The sequence below is a fragment of the Oncorhynchus kisutch genome, linkage group LG7, assembly GCF_002021735.2.
Source record: "Oncorhynchus kisutch isolate 150728-3 linkage group LG7, Okis_V2, whole genome shotgun sequence".
NCBI classification, from domain to species: domain Eukaryota; kingdom Metazoa; phylum Chordata; class Actinopteri; order Salmoniformes; family Salmonidae; genus Oncorhynchus; species Oncorhynchus kisutch.
The window spans coordinates 44996428-45015878 of NC_034180.2; the positions used below are offsets into that span (position 1 = coordinate 44996428).

The following is a 19451-nucleotide window of genomic DNA, read 5'->3' on the forward strand; positions in this document are numbered from 1 at the left end:
TTCACATGCATGGGATTGTAGTGCAAGCAGGACCTTATGCAGAGCATGTTTCTTTATCAATGTGCATGGATGGAGTTTTGCCATTTTTTCTTTGTTGTCTAGTTTCTATCTGGCTCAGAATGTCACAGTGTGGTGTATTCTCAGTCTAAATGGATATTGTTACAGATACATACTTATGACTGGTCAGTGGAAATGTTTTAATATTTAAGCCAATTTCCTGCGATTCTACACATTTCTCCATGGAGCTGAGAGAAATGGTTTCAGTTTTATAGCTAATGTCGTGCCATTCTAAGTGTTCTTTGCTCAAACATTATAACAAAATCAGTACTATATATACATTTATTTTTTTACATGTTCAATTCTCCCCGACTGTCTCGCTTTTATTTTGGTGATTGCTAGTTCTGAAAGATTATATTATTTAAAAAAAAAAATATATATATATATATATATATATATATATAGTTCCATTGTCTTTTCTACATAGTTTATCTGGTTTTAGTCTTAGTCTACACTGAAAGTGTTTTTCCATCCCAGATATATATTTTTGGTGACTATTTGGGATTTCAATAGTAGAAAGATCCCTGCTGTAGTAGTATTGAACAACGTAACACTGTGACATTCGCTTTGGTGTGCCTCTGTTTCTGCTTCCTCCAGCCCTCCTTCAAACCAGATCACAAATCCACTGTACTTTTCTATACCTCTGCTTATATCTGTCAGTGGTGGATTTCAAATTTCTGATACTGGGATAGTGAGAGCGAGCATTTCATATGTCCGTGTGAAACAGGTAACGCAGAGATGCGGTCTTAAGGGCAGATATTCAGAAGGCGGCCGAAAGTTCTGGTGCAAAGGTGTCCATATTTATTCACAGTGTTCAATAGTGCTAGCGGCGATTAATATTTACAAAACAGGTAGACAATAGACTTACTTCTCAAAACAAAATAACAAACTCCAGGTGGCCTAGTGGTTAGAGTGTTGGAATAGTAACCGAAAGGTTGCAAGATCGAATCCCCGAACTGACAAGGTAAAAATCTGTCGTTCTGCCCCTGAACAAGGCAGTTAACCCACTGTTCCTAGTCCGTCATTGTAAATAAGAATTAGTTCTTAACTGACTTACCTAGTTAAATAAAGGTTAAAAAATGTTTTATAATAACATGCACTAAGCTTAAAACAGGCTTACCCTGTAGCTTCCATAGCTCTTACAAGTTGTGGGTGTACCTGGCTCAAGGAGCCTAACCACTTGAATTCTAAAACAGAACTTAATTACTCTCCAAAACAAGCCCAAGGTACACTTCCTGGAACATACCAATATGTAGGGCAATAGAACACTAACACCTGGCTAATACAAATGTACCTGGCTTCCTCGTAATTACCTCTTTACAAATATTCTGTCTAAAACAAACGTGACCACTTCCATATACACACACGCTCCTGACGCCCAACCCAAATGACACAGACGGGACACACGGCACTCCGACACAATGTGGGAAGTATGAACAAAGGAAAACATTAACAGAATGAACTAAACAGAGTTTCTAGCTCGTGGGTGTTAACGATGATTCTCTGCACAGAAACAGCGTTTCACTCTTGAGTAGGCTATAGACCGGTAAATTACTGCATTGATGTGTGCAACAGATTATATTAAACTACTTTTTCCATACAAGCATTTTCCTTCCGAACTGGGCATAAACTACACTGAGGGACAAAACATTAGGAACCCCTGTAAGTTTCCATGACAGACTGAACAGTGAAGGCTATGATCCAAGTGAAGGCTTTGATCCAAGTGAAGGCTATGATCCAAGTGAAGGCTATGATCCAAGTGAAGGCTATGAACTAACTGAAGGCTATGAACCAAGTGAAGGCTATGAACCAAGTGAAGGCTATGAACCAAGTGAAGGCTATGAACCAAGTGAAGGCTATGAACCAAGTGAAGGCTATGAACCAAGTGAAGGCTATGAACCAAGTGAAGGCTATGAACCAAGTGAAGGCTATGAACCAAGTGAAGGCTATGAACCAAGTGAAGGCTATGAACCAAGTGAAGGCTATGATCCAAGTGAAGGCTATGATCCTTTTTGATGTCACCTGTTAAATCCACTTCAAATCAGTGTAGATGAAAGGGAGGCGACAGGTTAAAGGATTTTTAAGCCTTCAGACAATCTAGACATGGATTGTGTATGTGTGCCATTCAGAGGTTGAATGGGCAAGACAAAACATTTAAGTGCCTTTTGAACGGGTTATGGTAGTAGGTGACAAAACGCACCGGTTTAAGTGTGTCAATAACTGCAACGCTGCTGGGTTTTTCACGCTGAACCATTTCTCGTATTAAGAATGTTCCACCACCCAAAGGACATCCAGCTAACTTGAAACAAAGCATTGGAATTGACATGGGTCAGCATCCCTGTGGAACGCTTTTGTCACCTTGTAGAGTCCATCCCTGGTGAATTGAAGCTGTTCTGAGAGCGAAAGGGGATGTAACTCAATATTAGCATGGTGTTCCTAATGTTTTGTACATTCAGTGTATATTTAAGTGATAATGCCCGAGAAACCGGTGTTTGGAGGATATATTGGCATAAGTGTTGTTATGCCTGAGACGTTCTTATCACTTGCTAGCTAGCTAGCCAACTACAGCTAACTTACAAAAAGTGCAGCCAGAATAAAAGTAGCTGCATTTGTTTAAGCTGTTTTCTAGTGATGTTTTTTGGATACATCCATAACAATGAGCTAATAAGGCTCGATTTCACCTGGCATAGATATTGAGCTTTACTCGTCAGGACATTGTTGCTCAGAGGAGCTAGCCAACAACACAGCTAACACAATCCCTTCAAACTGAAGCTGGAAAGACTGCAAACTAGCTGCACTTCGTTTCACCTTTTTTCAATTGACATTTCTTTGTATAGATCCATAAAAATTATGCCAGATGATTAATGATTTCGACCGGCTGAGAAACGCTGCCTGCCTGTCTGTCTGTGTGTGTCTCGTCCAGACTCCCGACACGTTCATTACTATGAGACAGCTGGAGATCGAATTTGAATATTGAAACAATGTTGCAAATGCCGGAGAGACAGACAGCAAGGTTTATACAAATCTCTGGTGTTGAAAACTAAATGTTAGTCTAAAAGAAATGTGAGAATGTGTAGATGCTTTTTATAGTGGAGATGTTTATACAGTGCCTGGCTGTGCTTATTGCACGATCAGATGGAACAGAGTAAATAGGCATTTTTAACGTCATAGCTTTAGCCGGTGGTAACTTGTGGAATAGACACCGGCTGGAATGCGGTTTTAACCAATCAGCATTCAAGATTAGACCCACCCATTCTTTAAACTGTAGCTTACTGCTAACAAAGAACTATAAACTGTAGCTTATTGCTAACAAAGGACTGTATACTGCTAACAAAGAACTGTAAATGTAGCTTACTGCTAACAAAGAACTATAAACTGTAGCTTACTGCTAACAAACGACTGTATACTGCTAACAAAGGACTGTATACTGCTAACAAAGGACTGTATACTGCTAACAAAGGACTGTATACTGCTAACAAAGGACTGTATACTGCTAACAAAGGACTGTATACTGCTAACAAAGGACTGTATACTGCTAACAAAGGACTGTATACTGCTAACAAAGAACTGTAGCTTACTGCTAACAAAGAACTGTAAACTAGCTTACTGCTAACAAAGAACTGTAAACTAGCTTAATGCTAACAAAGGACTGTAACTGTAGCTTACTGCTAACAAAGGACTAAACTGTAGCTTACTGCTTACAAAGGACTGTAAACTGTAGCTTAATGCTTACAAAGGACTGTAAACTAGCTTAATGCTAACAAAGGAGCTAAATAATAATATAGTCATGTGCAAAATAATGCTTCTAGAAAGAAAAGGCAAAATGCATAAGGGAAATAGAATGAGCTATTTTAATGTAATGACAGATTACACAATGTGCGCGTTCGTGAAGAGTGGGCATAAATCCACTTCGTCCCAGGAAGTGAAGCCTACTGTATCACTGCAGACTTGTTCATACAGTAGGATAGTTTGCTGTGTGTGTGATGGCTCTCACACGACTAATGACAGCCTACAAGGGACCAGGACTTTTCCCATAGTCAGGCCACATGATGCTGGAAAGACTCCTGACCTAAACTAGTACAGGGCCTGTATTCACAAATAGTGCTGATCTAGGATCAGGTCCCTAGCACACCTACTCTGAGACTCTTTGTGAATACGGGCCCAGGTGCAGTATCCTGACTCTCCAGTCTCACCTTCTTCCAGCATGTGAAGCTGGGTGCCCTGAAGGACCTTCTGCTGGATGACCAGGGAGACTTCAACAGGATGTGCGGGGCCATGAAGAAGATTGGCCTGGACGACACGGAGAAGCTGGACCTGTTCAGGGTGGTGGCCGGGGTGCTGCACCTGGGCAACGTCGACTTTGAGGAGACTGGGAGCACATCGGGTAAATCAAGTTACCTACACAACCTCTCTCTTAAGGAGTTTTCACACATAGCTCAGAGGTATAGTTTGATTCAGTTTGGTTATTTATTACATTAAATAATACATCGGTTGGTTTCACATTGCCAAATGTCAAATAAACTAAAACACCTAAACAAAACCACGTGTCCATGCTAGTAATTTGTTTATTGGCCAAAAATACATCTATGAAAAAGTTAAATCCATCAATGACTGTCAAGAAGAATCACTTGTGTGTCCCGAACATCGTATTACTTTCGCTTTGATCTTCCAACAACATGCGATGTGAATAGGTTATATTCAGCAGCCTATATCCCTGCTCATAAATGTGCTGCTATACTCAGAATGTTTCAGCCATATCAAGATATGATGCTGCGTGCATTTCATCAAATGCTTGCAGTCAAACAACCAATAATAGTGCATGACTGGTTTTTTTCCCTTGTGTTTTTTACGAAACTCATTCTCACCTGCAACGAACCCCGGTACGAGTTGAATCAAACTGAGACCACCCTTTTGAGCAAACCATGGTGCGTTGTTTACTGCGCTCCCGAGCGTGGATAGTGTGTTCATACCAGCCCAAACAAACTGAAATAAGGGGGGAATTTGGTAAACCGCTCCAAACCAGTTTGGTGTGAAAGCCCCATTAGTGTAGCTCTCTCGTCTCCTCTAGTCTCGTCTCCTCTAGTTTCGTCTCGTCTCCTTCCTCTAGTCTCGTCTCCTCTCGTCTCGTCTATTAGAATGTCCCCGCAGATACACATATAGGCACAGAGTTCTCCCACGCCACCTTGCGCGACCTCTCCTCTACACTACTCTCTTCTCGTCTCTTCTCCTCTACACTACTCTCGTCTCCTCTCCTCTTCCCTCCTTTCCTCTCCTCTCTAGTCTCTCCTCCCCTCTAGTCTCTCCCCTCTAGTCTCTAGTCTCGTCTCCTCTAGTCTTGTCTCCTCTAGTCTCTTCTACTCTAGTCTCCTCTCTTCTCGTGTACACTACTCTAGTCTCCTCATCTCTCCTCTGGTCTCTTCTCTCCTCTGGTCTCGTCTAATCTAGTCTATTCTACTCTCTTCTATTCTAATCTCCTCTCCTTTCGTCTACACTACTCTCGTCCCTTCTCGTCTACTCTCCTCTTATCTCGTCGACACTACTCTCCTCTTGTCTCCTACTCTCCTTTCATCTCATCTCATCTACACTACTCTCCTCTCGTCTACTCTCCTCTCCTCTACTGTTGACCCACCCTATTCCGTACAAATTTGCGCAACCACTGCATTCAAATGAGGCTGCAATGAAAACTAATGGAACTGTAGAGACTGTGTTGGCATCAAAATTTGATGCCAACACAGCATTGATTGACATGGTAATGGTTCGATAGTATTGGAGAATTGTTGAAAAAAACGGACCCCTCCTACGCTGTACGTTAAATTGTGACGTGTCATGACGTAACGTACAGCACGCATAATGCAACTAATTCTGTGTCATACAGCCTCTCTCCACCAGGTGTAGTGCTTCTCTCGCAGATTAAAAACAAAACAAGACAGGGACAGGAACAGGGTAAGGCGGGGTTACCTAGTCAATTGTACAACTGAATGCATTCATTTTTTGCATCATCACTGCAAGCCATCATGACTCTTAAAAGTCGCGACAGCCGCTGTTTACTTCTGAAGATAAATTTAGCGCCGCCCAAAAACCTGATTCAAATTCGACACAAACCTTCAAATAGATATGTAATGACACATTATATAAACTCTTTATAGTGTTATAAATGATACATTTTAGAGGTGATAAGTTGGACAGATCGGGTGAAAAAAGCCGTTTCCCCACACGGCTAATCTCCCCTTTTCATTATCACGCAGTCGGTTTTGCTACCCAACCCGACATTTTTTTAAACCTGACCGAGCTCATTGCCTTCTTCAATCATCCAGAGATGGGCAGCATGAAGGTCTCCTCATTGATTTTGCTGGAAAGGGGAGAAATTGTGCTTTACAATGTTATTCATATTACAGTTGACCTGGAAGTATTTTGGGGGCGCTAAAATAAGGTCAATTGTACATTACTGCGCTGTAGTCTCCTCTCCTGTAGTCTCCTCTATTCTCCTGTAGTCTCCTCGACTCTAGTCTCCTCGGCTCTACTCTAGTCCCCTCTACTCTAGTCGCCTCTAGTGTCCTCTTCTTTCCTCTCGTCTACACTACTCTCCTCTTGTCTCCTCTCCTCTACTACCCACCCCTTGCTGACACATTCTTCTCTGTCGGGTCTCACTGTCCCACTTTGGAAGTAGACCCATTGAAAAGAACATGCTCAACTGAAACCACTCTCCTATAATGTAACTGACCCAGAAGTGCTGAAATGCATCTGACAGATAGGAAAAGTCATGATTCAAGCTGAAGATGGATGATGTAATAGAGTACTGCCTGGAGAGCAGATATTACCTGGAACATCGCACGGTGCTCTCGCTCCTCTGAAATGGATACATCTGCCCATTTCCCTCCATCACACCCTCTTCCTGTCTTTGCAGGACATTATCTAGGCCGACTTCACTGCCTGCAATGAAGCCATTACGTCTGCAGAATGTGTGGCGTGTGTTCACCGTGAGATGCTGTATTCAAGCACTAGGCAGCAGAAAGAAAGAAGTAGAATCCATCCGAAATCCAATTGAAGTGGCATGATGGAAGTTGCCCGCTTCTTTGTGTGCGCACCAATCATTTCTGTGTGTGTGTGGTGCGTATGCGTGTCTACTTGTGTGTGTGTTTCCAGGTGGCTGCATCCTGATGAACCAGTCCAGTCCGACACTAGCCTACTGTGCTGACCTGCTGGGTTTGGACCAGGAAGACCTGAGAGTCAGCCTCACCACCAGGGTCATGCTCACAACAGCAGGGGGCGCCAAAGGAACAGTTATCAAGTAAGAATACCTCTAAATTAGATGAGTATATTTGATTGGTTTCTCGCAGTCATAGACTGAATTGTACACCAATTTACAATCAAAGACCATAAAATAGTAAAATCCTAATTGATTGTAAATCCACTACTGCTGCACTTAACATCCTGCCCTTATCTACTAGTTTAGGCCAGGGTCAACGTTGTGGTGTGGTGAAGAAGATTAGCGCTGAATTCCAATTTCATACCCTTCTCCCCACGGATACACTTTTCACTCCCCTCAAGGGTTTCAAAGTGTCGGGGGAATGGGCCAGAGGGAGTTTCAACTGTTTCAGAATTCAGTGCAGGGCTCTGGTATGTGGAGCTGAGAAAAGATGAAAGATTACACTTTTTGTTGGCCAGCCATGAAAATACCGTATTCCCATACAGTGACTGTGTGGCGTAATGCTCTGTCTTGATGCTACGTATGTTGACGTCTCCCCATTACGATGGACCCAGTCAGTAGACAGGCTAAAGATGGGCTAATCGTATAGGCTACATCTATACTGTTTACAGTAATAGTCCTGTTGGCTCTTAAACCCATTTGGGCCGTGCTTAGCAGCCCTTATTTATATAGATGGATTGCATAAGAGGGGAAGGCTTAAAACTTAACTAAGACTGGTGCATTGTGGATCTAGTCTTGAGTATGCCATAAAGCTGTTTATGTGACGTAACCCATAGACACAATTCAACTCTCCATTCAAGTTCATGTGGAATGAGCACTCAATAATTTCAATATCCTTACTCAATATTAATTTCTGGCCATTCACAAACTACTATTTGTTTGTATTTGTATACACTCAGGGCTCAACGAACAAATTGAAAATCTAAGCCCTGGCGGTAGCGCTATAGTAGGTAAGGGGGGGGGGTTTAAAATATTTTTGCTAATTTCACAACCAGAATTATGGGCGCAGTAACTGACGCGAAAGGGCTGTCTTTTGATGAAAAAACAAGTTGAAGGTGTGTCGGGGCTTGACCCCTCACTGGCCAATTAGAACGTGCTCCATGGCTAAATACAATACATTCGGAAAGTATTCAGACCCCATTACTTTTTCCACATTGTGTTACTTTAAAGCCTTATTCTAAAACGTATTAAGTAAAGCATTATCCTCATCAATCTACACACAATAACCCATAATGACAAAGTGAAAACAGGTTTAGAGAAATGTTTACAAATTCATTAAACATAAACCAAAAAATACCGTATTTACATATCTAAGTATTTAGACCCTTTGCTATGAGACTCAAAATTGAGCTCAGGTGCATCCTGTTTCCTTTGCTCAGCCTTGAGATGTTTCTACAACTTGATTGGAGTCCACCTGTGGTCAATTCAATTGATTGGACATGATTTGGAAAATGCACACACCTGTCTATATAAGGTCCCACAGTTGACAGTGCATGTCAGAGCAAAAACCAAGCCATGAGGTTGAAGGAATTGTCCATAGAGCTCTGAGGCAGGATTGTGTCGAAGGTCCAAGAACACAGTGGCTTCCATCATTCTTAAATGGAAGAAGTTTGTAACCACCAAGACCCTTCTTAGAGCTGGCCGCCGGCCAATCTGAGCAATCAGGGGAGATGATCCTTGGTATGGGAGGGGACCAAGAACCCGATGGTCACTCTGACAGAGAGCTCCAGAGTTAATCTGTGGAAATGGGAGAACTTTCCAGAAGGACCATTTTATTTTGTATTTATTTTATTGAACCTTTATTTAACTAGGCAAGTCAGTTAAGAACAAATTCTTATTTACAATGACGGCCTACCAAATGGCAAAGGCCTCCTGCGGGGACGGGGGCTGTGATTTAAAAATAAAACAATTTAATAAAAATAGGACAAAACACACATCACAGTGAGAAACAGCACAACACTACATAGAGACCTAAGACAACGACATAGCATGGCAGCAACACATGAAAACACAGCATGGGAGCAACACAACATGACAACAACATGGTAGCAACACATGGTGGCAGCACAAAACATGGTACAAGCATTATTGGGCACAGACAACAGCACAAGGGGCAAGAAGGTAGAGACAACAATACATCATGCAAAGCAGTCACAACTGTCAGTAAGAGTGTCCATGACTGAGTCTTTGAATGAAGAGATTGAGATAAAACTGTTCAGTTTGAGTGATTGTTGCAGCTCGTTCCAGTCGATAGCTGCAGCAAACTGAAAAGACGAGCGACCCAGGGATGTGTGTGCTTTGGGGACCTTTAACCGAATGTGACTGGCAGAATGGGTGTTGTATGTGGAGGATGAGGGCTGCAGTAGATATCTCAGATAGGGGAGAGTGAAGCCTAAGAGGGTTTTATAAGTAAGCATCACCCAGTGGGTCTTGCGAAGGGTTTACGGGATGACCAGTTTACAGAGGAGTATAGAGTGCAGTGATGTGTCATATTAGGAGCATTGGTGGCAAATCTGATGTCCGAATGGTAAAGAACATCTAGCCACTCGAGAGCAACCTTACCTGCCGATCTATAAATGATGTCTCCGTAATCTAGCATTGGTAGGATGGTCATCTGAATCAGGGTTAGTTTTGCAGCTGGGGTGAAAGAGGAGCGATTACGAAAGAGGAAACCAAGTGTAGATGTAACTTTAGCCTGCAGCTTTGATACGTGCTGAGAGAAGGACATTGTACCATCTAGCCATACTCCCAAGTACTTGTTTGAGGTGACAACCTCAAGCTTTAAACCCTCAGAGGTAATAATCACACCTGTGGGAAGAGGGGCATTCTTCTTACCAAACTACATGACCTTTGTTTTGGAGGTGTTCAGAACACGGTTAAGGGTAGATAAAGCTTGTTGGACACTAAGAAAGCTTTGTTGTAGAGCGTTTAACACAAAATCCTGACTGTATCATCTGCATATAAATGGATGGGAGGGCTTCCTACTCCCTGAGCTATGTTGTTGATGTAAATTGAGAAGAGCATGGGGCCTAGGTTTGAGCCTTTGGGTACTCCCTTGGTGACAGGCAGTGGCTGAGAGACAGCAGATGTTCTGACTTTATACACTGCACTCTTTGAGATAGGTAGTTAGCAAACCAGGCCAAAGACCCCTCAGAGATACTAATACTCCTTAACCGGCCCACAAGAATGGAATGGTCTACCCTATCAAAAGCTTTGACCAAGTCAACAAAAATAGCAGCATTGCTTATAATCAAAGGCAATGATGACATTGAGGACATTAAGGTTGCAGTGACACATCATAACCTGAGCAGAAACCAGATAGAATACTATAGACATGAAGAAAGCCAGTCAGTTGATTAGTGACAAGTTTTTCCAACACTTTTTATAAACAGTGTAAAATAGAAATAGGCCTAGAACAGTTAGGATCAGCTTGATCTCCCCCTTTATTTAAAGGACACACCATGACTGCCTTCCAAGCAATGGGAACCTCCCCATAAAGGAGAGACAGGTTAAAAAGGTCAGCGATAGGCTTGGTGATGATAGGGGCAGCAACCTTAAATAAGAAAGGGTCTAAACCATCTGACCCAGATGTTTTTTGGGGGTCAAGTTTAAGGAGCTCCTGCCTGCAGGGAGAAACTTTGTAGCGGGGCAGGGGGAAAAGAGGGAGGAGCATCGGGGCTAGAAGCATTAGAAGGGGAGGGAGATGAGGAAATGTTGGATGGGCAAGGAGGCATGGCTGAGTCAAATAGGAATCCTGACTTAATGAAGTCGTGATTTAAAAAGCTCAGCCATGTATTTCTTGTCAGAAACAGCCATATCAACATTAAGGGACATGGGCAGCTGTGAGGAGGAGGGTTTATTCTCCAGGTCTTTAACCGTTTTCCAGAACTTCTTGGGGTTAGACCCACAGAGAGAGAACTGCTCCTTAAAGTAACTAACTTTGGCCTTCTGGATATAGCCTGAGTGCACTTATTTATCATTTGCCTGAGCGAGAGCCAGTCAGTCTAAGTATGCGTGTGCCGAGCCTTTCGCCAAATGCAATTCTTGAGGTGGAGTAACTCTGCAAGATCACGGTCGACCCAGGGGCTGAACCTGTTTTTTAATTCTAATTTTGTTAACAATGTCACTGAAAATATCAAAAAAGAAGGTCCAAGCGTATTCAACAGAGGGAATCAAGCTGATTCTATACCATTTTACAGAGGCCAGTTCATGAAGGAATGCTTGCTCATTAAAGTTTTTTAGCAAGCGTCTACTGTATGACAAATCAGGACAGGTCGTTTCACTGAACAGCCATTATGAACACAGGCTGTAAAACAGTGATCACTAATTTCATTACAGAAAACACCAGACTGATACCTATCAGGATTATTTGTGAGGATAACATTGAGGAAAGTAGCATTTTCTTGGTGTGTGGAGTCATACCTTGTGGGATTGGAAATAATCTGAGAAAGATTTAGGGAGTCTCATTGCTTTAGGACTTCGTCAGGTGGTTTAACCATTTCTGCAGCACTCCACCAATCAGGCCTTTATGGTAGAGTGGCCAGACGGAAACCACTCCTCAGTAAAAGGCACATGACAGCCCACTTGGAGTTTGCTAAAATGCACATAAAGACTTTCAGACCATGAGAAACAAGATTCTCTGGTCTGATGAAACCAAGATTAAACTCTTTGGCCTGAAAGCCAAGTGTCACATCTTGAGGAAACCTGGCACCATCCCTACTGTGAAGCATGGTGGTGGCAGCATCATGCTGTGGGGATGTTTTTCAGCGGCAGGTACTGGGAAACTAGTAAGGATCGAGGGAAAGATGAACGGATCAGAGTACAGAGAGATCCTTGATGAAAGCCTGCTCCAGAGGGCTCAGGACTTCAGATTGGGGAGAAGGTTCACCTTCCGACAGGGCAACAACCCTAAGCACACAACCAAGAGAACGCAGGAGTGGCTTCGGGAAACAAGTCTCTCAATGTCCTTGAGTGGCCCAGCCAAAGGCTGGACTTGAACCGGATCTAACATGTCTGGAGAGAACTGAAAATAGCTTTGCAGTGATGCTCCCCATCCAACCTGACAGAGCTTGAGAGGATCTGCATAGAAGAATGGGAGAAACTCCCCAAATACAGGTGTGCCAGGCTTTTAGCGTCATGCCCAATAAGACTCGATGCTGTAATCGCTGCAAAAAAGGTGATCCAACAAAGTACTGAGTAAAAGGTCTGAATACTGAATACGTAAATGTGATATTTCCAGGGGGGTTTTAACATAAATTTGCAGCATAAATAAACTGCTTTTGCTTTGCCATTATGGGGTATTGTGTGTAGATTGATGAGGGGGGGGGAAAGTATTTATTCAATTTTAGAGTAAGGCTGTAACATAACGAAATGTGGAAAAAGTCAAGAGGTCTGAACTTTCCGACTGCACTGTACAGTCTGGTTACTTCCTATTTTGTTAAATAGCCTACAGAAACAAAATAAAACATGTAGGCCTATCCCATATTTGCTAAATATGCTGAATATGTTAGAATTACTTTTGAACAGTAATTGCATGGCTTCAATATGGAAATATATTGTTAAAATGGCATGCACACTGATATATAGGCCTACTGTAAAATGTGTTATGTCTGAGCTATGGACAGGCCAAACATTTTCAATAAGCAAAATTAAATTCACTTTTGATAAGATCTAAAAAGACAGTGAATAATTCTAATAAAACGAAACAATTTGTTTTAAATAGGCTGTCTAAATACAGTTACAGGCACCATAATTACTCCTTGTACGCATATAATATTAGGCGTAGACTATGTAGGATTTTACACACATTCAAACTTTTATTATAGGAGCTGGAAAAAGAGGCAATATATAGAGACGGGGAACGTCCACTCATCGTTACTGTTTCCAGATAGACAGGTAAATTGACGAAGCTGGCGTAAGGGCTGGGAAAATGACAGTTTTTACACAATGAAATTGCAAACTAACGCGCATTTGACATGTGTGCCTCCTTAACGCCAGCCGAGAATAGAGTCTACAGTGTTCCTAGACAGATATTTCAAAGCAGAGGTCCTAGGAGGAAACAGCCCAGTGGTGCTGTATTGATACCATCCAAGAGTAACAGGGCTGGATTAATATTTCAACAGGCCCAGATGCAGCCTGGCCCCAGTCTTTTCTCACCATGAATAATGCAGCTGTATCTGAGGGGGAGGGGAGGTAGCCTGGTGCCTTGAAAGCAGGTGGATTTTAAATGTTTTATTTCAACTTTATTTAACTAGGCAAGTCAGTTAAGACCAAATTCTTTACAATGACGGCCTACTGGGAAACAGTGGGTTTACTGCCTTGTTCAGGGGCAGAACAACAGATTTTTACCTTGTCAGCTCTGGTATTCGATCCTTTCGTTTACTGGCCCAACGCTTTAACCACTAGGCTACCTGCCACCCCGGAAAGGGGGCTGGGCCTTGTCATTTGGGCCCCAGACACTTCGCCTTTTCCTGGGGAGGTTGAGAATGAGGGGGGAGGGGGGGTGTGAGTGGAGTGGCTGGTGTCTTTGGATCTGAAATGGAGTGGCTAAGGTCTCTATGGAGAACCATTTTAAGGAGGCTGATCGTGAATAGATTATAGATGAGAATATGTTGAGGACTGGGGTGGAAAGTAAGCAGAAATGGTATCTGGGCCTGACTTCAACAGGTCAAAGCTTTGCTCTGAACCTGCTGCTAAAGCTCTAAGCCTGTTCAGGAGAGAAAAAACAGCAGGATACATTTTTAATAGTTTTCCAGTCCACCTTGTTAGATACCAGCCACGAGACTGGGTGCAGGATGGGGAGCACTACACCATAGCTGAACTTGTTCAGTTCAGAAGAACTATTCAACCACTTTGAATAATTGAAGCCAAGTGGTGTTGTAGAGTGCTATGGTAATGAGAGTGAGCCAGGGTTCAGGGAGTACAGTCACTTCTAATAGCGTCTCTTTTGACCTCCAGACCTCCTTGTCTTAGAAAATAGCACACTTATACCATCCTGTAAATACTAATTCAGAAACAACTCCAACTTTCTTTGCACATTAACCTGGTGTGAGAAATGGCTGCATTGATTAAAACTGTGTATGTCTATTAAGAAGTAGCCTTGTCACAGTTTTGGCTTCTCAGTGTCCCGCTGTCTTTTCCCCCCAGGGTGCCTCTGAAGGTGGAACAGGCAAACAATGCCCGGGACGCCCTGGCCAAGGCCGTGTACAGCTGCCTCTTCGATCACGTGGTCAGGAGGGTCAACCAGTGCTTCCCCTTCAACACCTCCTCCAACTTCATTGGGGTGCTGGATATCGCTGGTTTTGGTAAGTATGTCGTTCTAGAGCAGTGAGTTTCTCTGTTTTTTTCCCCCTCTGTCTGTCTATCTAGCCATCTGACCATTCATTTATCTGGTAGGCTTTTGTTTCCTGCATGGCCTCACATAAACTATTATCTTTCTAAAAACTTTACTACCTGACTTAATTGGATATATACAGTACCAGTAACTGCCTGAAGAAGAGCATTCTTCATTCCAACGCTGGACGTGGCAGATCATTTACACTTTCATGTCCCCCCCCCCCCCAGAGTATTTTGAGCACAACAGCTTTGAGCAGTTCTGCATCAACTACTGCAATGAGAAGCTGCAGCAGTTCTTCAACGAGCGCATACTTAAAGAGGTGAGTGATTGATGGAGACTTGTGGGGGGCGCGGTGGTGGGTTGCTAGGGTTCTTTAAGCTCTGGACTCCCACTGAAGATCCAGGAGGATGCGATCTCTCCACAGACACACACAGCCTGTGCGATCTCTCCACAGACACACACAGCCTGTGCGATCTCTCCACAGACACACACAGCCTGTGCAATCTCTCCACAGACACACACAGCCTGTGCGACCTCTCCATAGAAGAGTCACTCTACACGTTACATTCATTATAATGGTAATGTTTCTGTCTGTGGAGATGAGTGTTTCTCTTTTCTACTGGGGACTCCTGTTTTATTCATTGATTTGCAAAGGTCTCCAATTAACAATTGATCATTTTAAGGAATTTTCACAACGTTTGAACTAGATAAACAAGAGATTTGTGTCCGTTGGCCTGAAATAATCCAGATATATAAAGAAATAAAAAGCCATTTTCAGTACTTGATTCAGTAAGTCATGAGTGTTGCTAGATCTACACTAAATCCAATGTTATTTGTCACATGCACCGAATACAACCGGTGTAGATCTTACAGTGAAATGTTTACTTACAAGCCCTTAACCAACAATACACTCTCCCTATTACGAGGATGAAAAAAGATCTGAGCCAGCATCAGTGGTTAGGAGAAACATCTTCCTACTTCAGTGTTGGCTTGCCACTCTTTCTGCAGGAGCAAGAGCTGTATCAGAAGGAGGGACTGGGAGTCAGTGAAGTTCATTATGTCGACAACCAGGACTGTATAGGTGGGTGCCACTGCCAAACCATTTTCACCTTACTCCATAGAGACATGTTTTTGTTTACAAGCAGACGTCACGTTTGAGTGATGCGCACTCATTCTTGCGTCAAAAAAACATGTAGTAGAATAGCAATATGCAGATGTCGGGATGGGACCTTGACAAACTTAAGTGAGTGATGACCATGAAACGCAAGACGGATGACTATAGCTATGATCAGCTGGTATATTATTCTTCTGGTTTTATATAGCTCTATTTGGGATATTTTACCTTGCCTTGCTGGCTTGGTATTTGTATTTGTTATTGATCCCTATTATCTGTTGCCAAGGTAGCAGCTACTCTTCCTGCGGTCCAGCAGAATTACGACCGTTATATATTTCACAAGATTTAATTTTGGATCACATTTCAGAACAGATTTTCATAACATTTCATGACAGATTTAATTTCAGACTACATTTCACAACACATTGAGGTAGTTTGCTAGGTATTCCATCCTCCGAAGACATCTGCAATGTTGTAGACGATAAACATCTGATTACGTGTTTGTTAACTAGAACTGCATTTGAAGTTGGATGTTGTTGTATTGACTCCGTAAACACGCCCCTTTCTGGGTCAGAACTGCGCTCACGACTTCTCATGACACAGCTGGCAGGGAAATGGGCCTATGTATTAATACACAGATCTTGTTGTGTATTTCTTCTGCAGTAAACTGTGAAGCCCATTGAGATGTCTGCTATATTTCATTCTATGTTGGAGCTCTTACATAACCCCAAAATATTTCTAATATTGCACTTACAGTATATCTACATAGATTCCAGGATTTTTCCCAGAACCTGGTTCTCACACAATCTATCTCAACTCATCAGGGTGGGAAGTCTAACTCCCCAAGAGCAGCTTCTAAACTATTTGGCTGTTTTAATATATGAGACAGCACACTGACAACAAGTCTCTAGGTGATGCATACTGTACCTGTACTGTAAGCTTCAGGGTCAAACATAATGTAAGGACTGGCTTTAGAAGGAAAGAGATGGGATCTGTTTCTGGACTGGCTATATAATGAAAGAGATGGGATCTGTTTCTGGACTGGCTATAGAAGGAAAGATATATGGGATCTGTTTCTGGACTGGCTATAGAAGGAAGGATATATGGGATCTGTTTCTGGACTGGCTATAGAACGAAAGAGATGGGATCTGTTTCTGGACTGGCTATAGAAGGAAAGATATATGGGATCTGTTTCTGGACTGGTTATAGAAGGAAAGATATATGGGATCTGTTTCTGGACTGGTTATAGAAGGAAAGAGATGGGATCTGTTTCTGGACTGCTATAGAAGGAAATATATATGGGATCTGTTTCTGGACTGGTTATAGAAGGAAATATATATAGGATCTGTTTCTGGACTGGGTTTAGAAGGAAGGATATATGGGATCTGTTTCTGGACTGGTTATAGAAGGAAGGATATATGGGATCTGTTTCTGGACTGGCTATAGAAGGAAAGATATATGGGATCAGTTTCTGGGCTGGTTATAGAAGGAAAGATATATGGGATCTGTTTCTGGACTGGTTATAGAAGGAAAGAGATGGGATCTGTTTCTGGACTGCTATAGAAGGAAATATATATGGGATCTGTTTCTGGACTGGTTATAGAAGGAAATATATATAGGATCTGTTTCTGGACTGGGTTTAGAAGGAAGGATATATGGGATCTGTTTCTGGACTGGCTATAGAAGGAAGGATATATGGGATCTGTTTCTGGACTGGCTATAGAAGGAAAGATATATGGGATCAGTTTCTGGACTGGCAACAGAAGGAAAGAGATGGGATCTGTTTCTGGACTGGCAACAGAAGGAATGAGATGGGATCTGGGTCTGGCTAGGGGTGGCCTCTAAGAACCAAACAGAAGGAGAGGCAAGGAGAATTGTGAGTGTGCACGTTGTAGAGATTGGAGTGGAAATCTCCAGCAGCAGGAGGAAATATAGAAACATGATTGACTTGAATCCCTGTATGTTTAACATGCTGGCCAAACAGCCCGCGCATGTTGATTTTGTACCCCCACACCAGACACGATAAGGACACGTATGTTGAAATATCAGAACAAACTCGGAACCAAATATATTAATTTGGGGACAGGTCGAAAGCATTAAACAGTTATGGCAATTTAGCTAGCTACCTTGCTGTTGCTAGATCATTTGTCCTGGGATGTAAACATTTGGTTGTTATTTTACCTGAAATGCCCAGGGTACTCTACTCCGACCAATTAATCCACAGATAAAACGGTAAACCAAATTTGTTTCTCGTCATCTCTCCTGCTTCAGTCTTCTTTTTCTTCTTTGGACTTTATATGGCGGTTGGCAACAAACTTTACGGTGCATCACTACAACCAATTTTAAGCTGCATTACTACAACCAACTGGAGTGTGGACGTCAGTTCATCTTACTTGGGTAATATGCTCCTAAAAACCAATGCGGAGATGGGAGAGGCCGGACTTGCAGCGCGTTGAGTGTCACAAATAGAAGCAAGTTCTATTTTAACGCCTGGCCACGCAGACGCTCGCGAGCAGTGTGGGGGCAGTGATTGAATAACATGTATGTCTACATTTATTTTGCAACACCCGTGGCGTGTCCGGTCTGGTCAGCATGTAATGTTGAAGGCTCATACAAGACATGAGATACAGACTGACAGAGAGACTGGCAGAGGTGCAGACTGACAGAGAAGTAGCCCTCCACAGAGCACTCGCACTTTCCAGAAACTGAGATTGGCTAAAACAGTTTGGGCTCATTCCCTACTGCTGTGGGCTTAACAATATAACTTATCCAGTGCTAGTGACTTGAGGGCACCACAACATGTGGCTCCTCATTAAACCAGGAAGAATCCATAGCTGAGGACTCTGAATGGAACCGGTCCGTGTAATGAGTGACTGTCAGTGTTCTTTGAACCCCCTGACTTGGGGAGAGAGACTGAGAGACTCAGCTAAGCTGCCTGTGTTTTCACAACCCCACCTCCAGTGAATGGGATAAAACATCCCATTGGTTGCAAGGTGAACCATTTTAGATTTGTATATCAAACAGAGTTATGATTATTCAGCTGCCAGGTTAACTGGCAGCCATGAATAACGTTTATATGACTTGCAAATTACCTGCTTGGATGTCCATTTAAATATATCATCAATCTCCCCCCAATTTATGCACAGGTGCCTAATAATGCAAATGTATTGGTGTGCCTCTGTCAGATCCTATTCCAAACATCATGAACTGAATTAATAATTCACTGGGACGTATTATGATGAACATCTGGATAAACAAGGCATTGTGCCTCCTATTTCAACACCCGACACCTCAGGCCACATCGCACAGTGAAACCAGACATCTCAGACCACACCGCACAGTGAAACCAGACATCTCAGACCACACCGCACAGTGAAACCAGATGGCTCAGGCCACACCGCACAGTGAAACCAGACATCTTAGGCCACACCGCACAGTGAAACCAGACATCTTAGGCCACACCGCACAGTGAAACCAGACATCTCAGACCACACCGCACAGTGATACCAGACATCTCAGACCACACCGCACAGTGAAACCAGACATCTCAAACCACACTGCACAGTGAAACCAGACGGCTCAGGCCACACCGCACAGTGAAACCAGACATCTCAGGCCACACTGCACAGTGAAACCAGACATCTCAGGCCACACCGCACAGTGAAACCAGACATCTCAGACCACACCGCACAGTGAAACCAAACATCTCAGGCCACACCGCACAGTGAAACCAGACA

General features: G+C 42.9%; 1 protein-coding gene across 3 annotated transcripts in view; it reads left to right on the forward strand.

Moving 5' to 3' along the window:
• Positions 1–19451, forward strand: part of LOC109894652 (unconventional myosin-VI) — a 111896-nt gene that overhangs the window by 46470 nt on the left and 45975 nt on the right. For all 3 annotated transcript variants that reach the window (XM_020488278.2, XM_020488279.2, XM_020488280.2), the window contains exons 11-15: positions 4261–4441; positions 7201–7345; positions 14411–14568; positions 14828–14919; positions 15609–15681. In XM_020488278.2, the coding sequence (XP_020343867.1) occupies positions 4261–4441; positions 7201–7345; positions 14411–14568; positions 14828–14919; positions 15609–15681 (649 nt within the window). The remainder of the gene's footprint in view (positions 1–4260; positions 4442–7200; positions 7346–14410; positions 14569–14827; positions 14920–15608; positions 15682–19451) is intronic.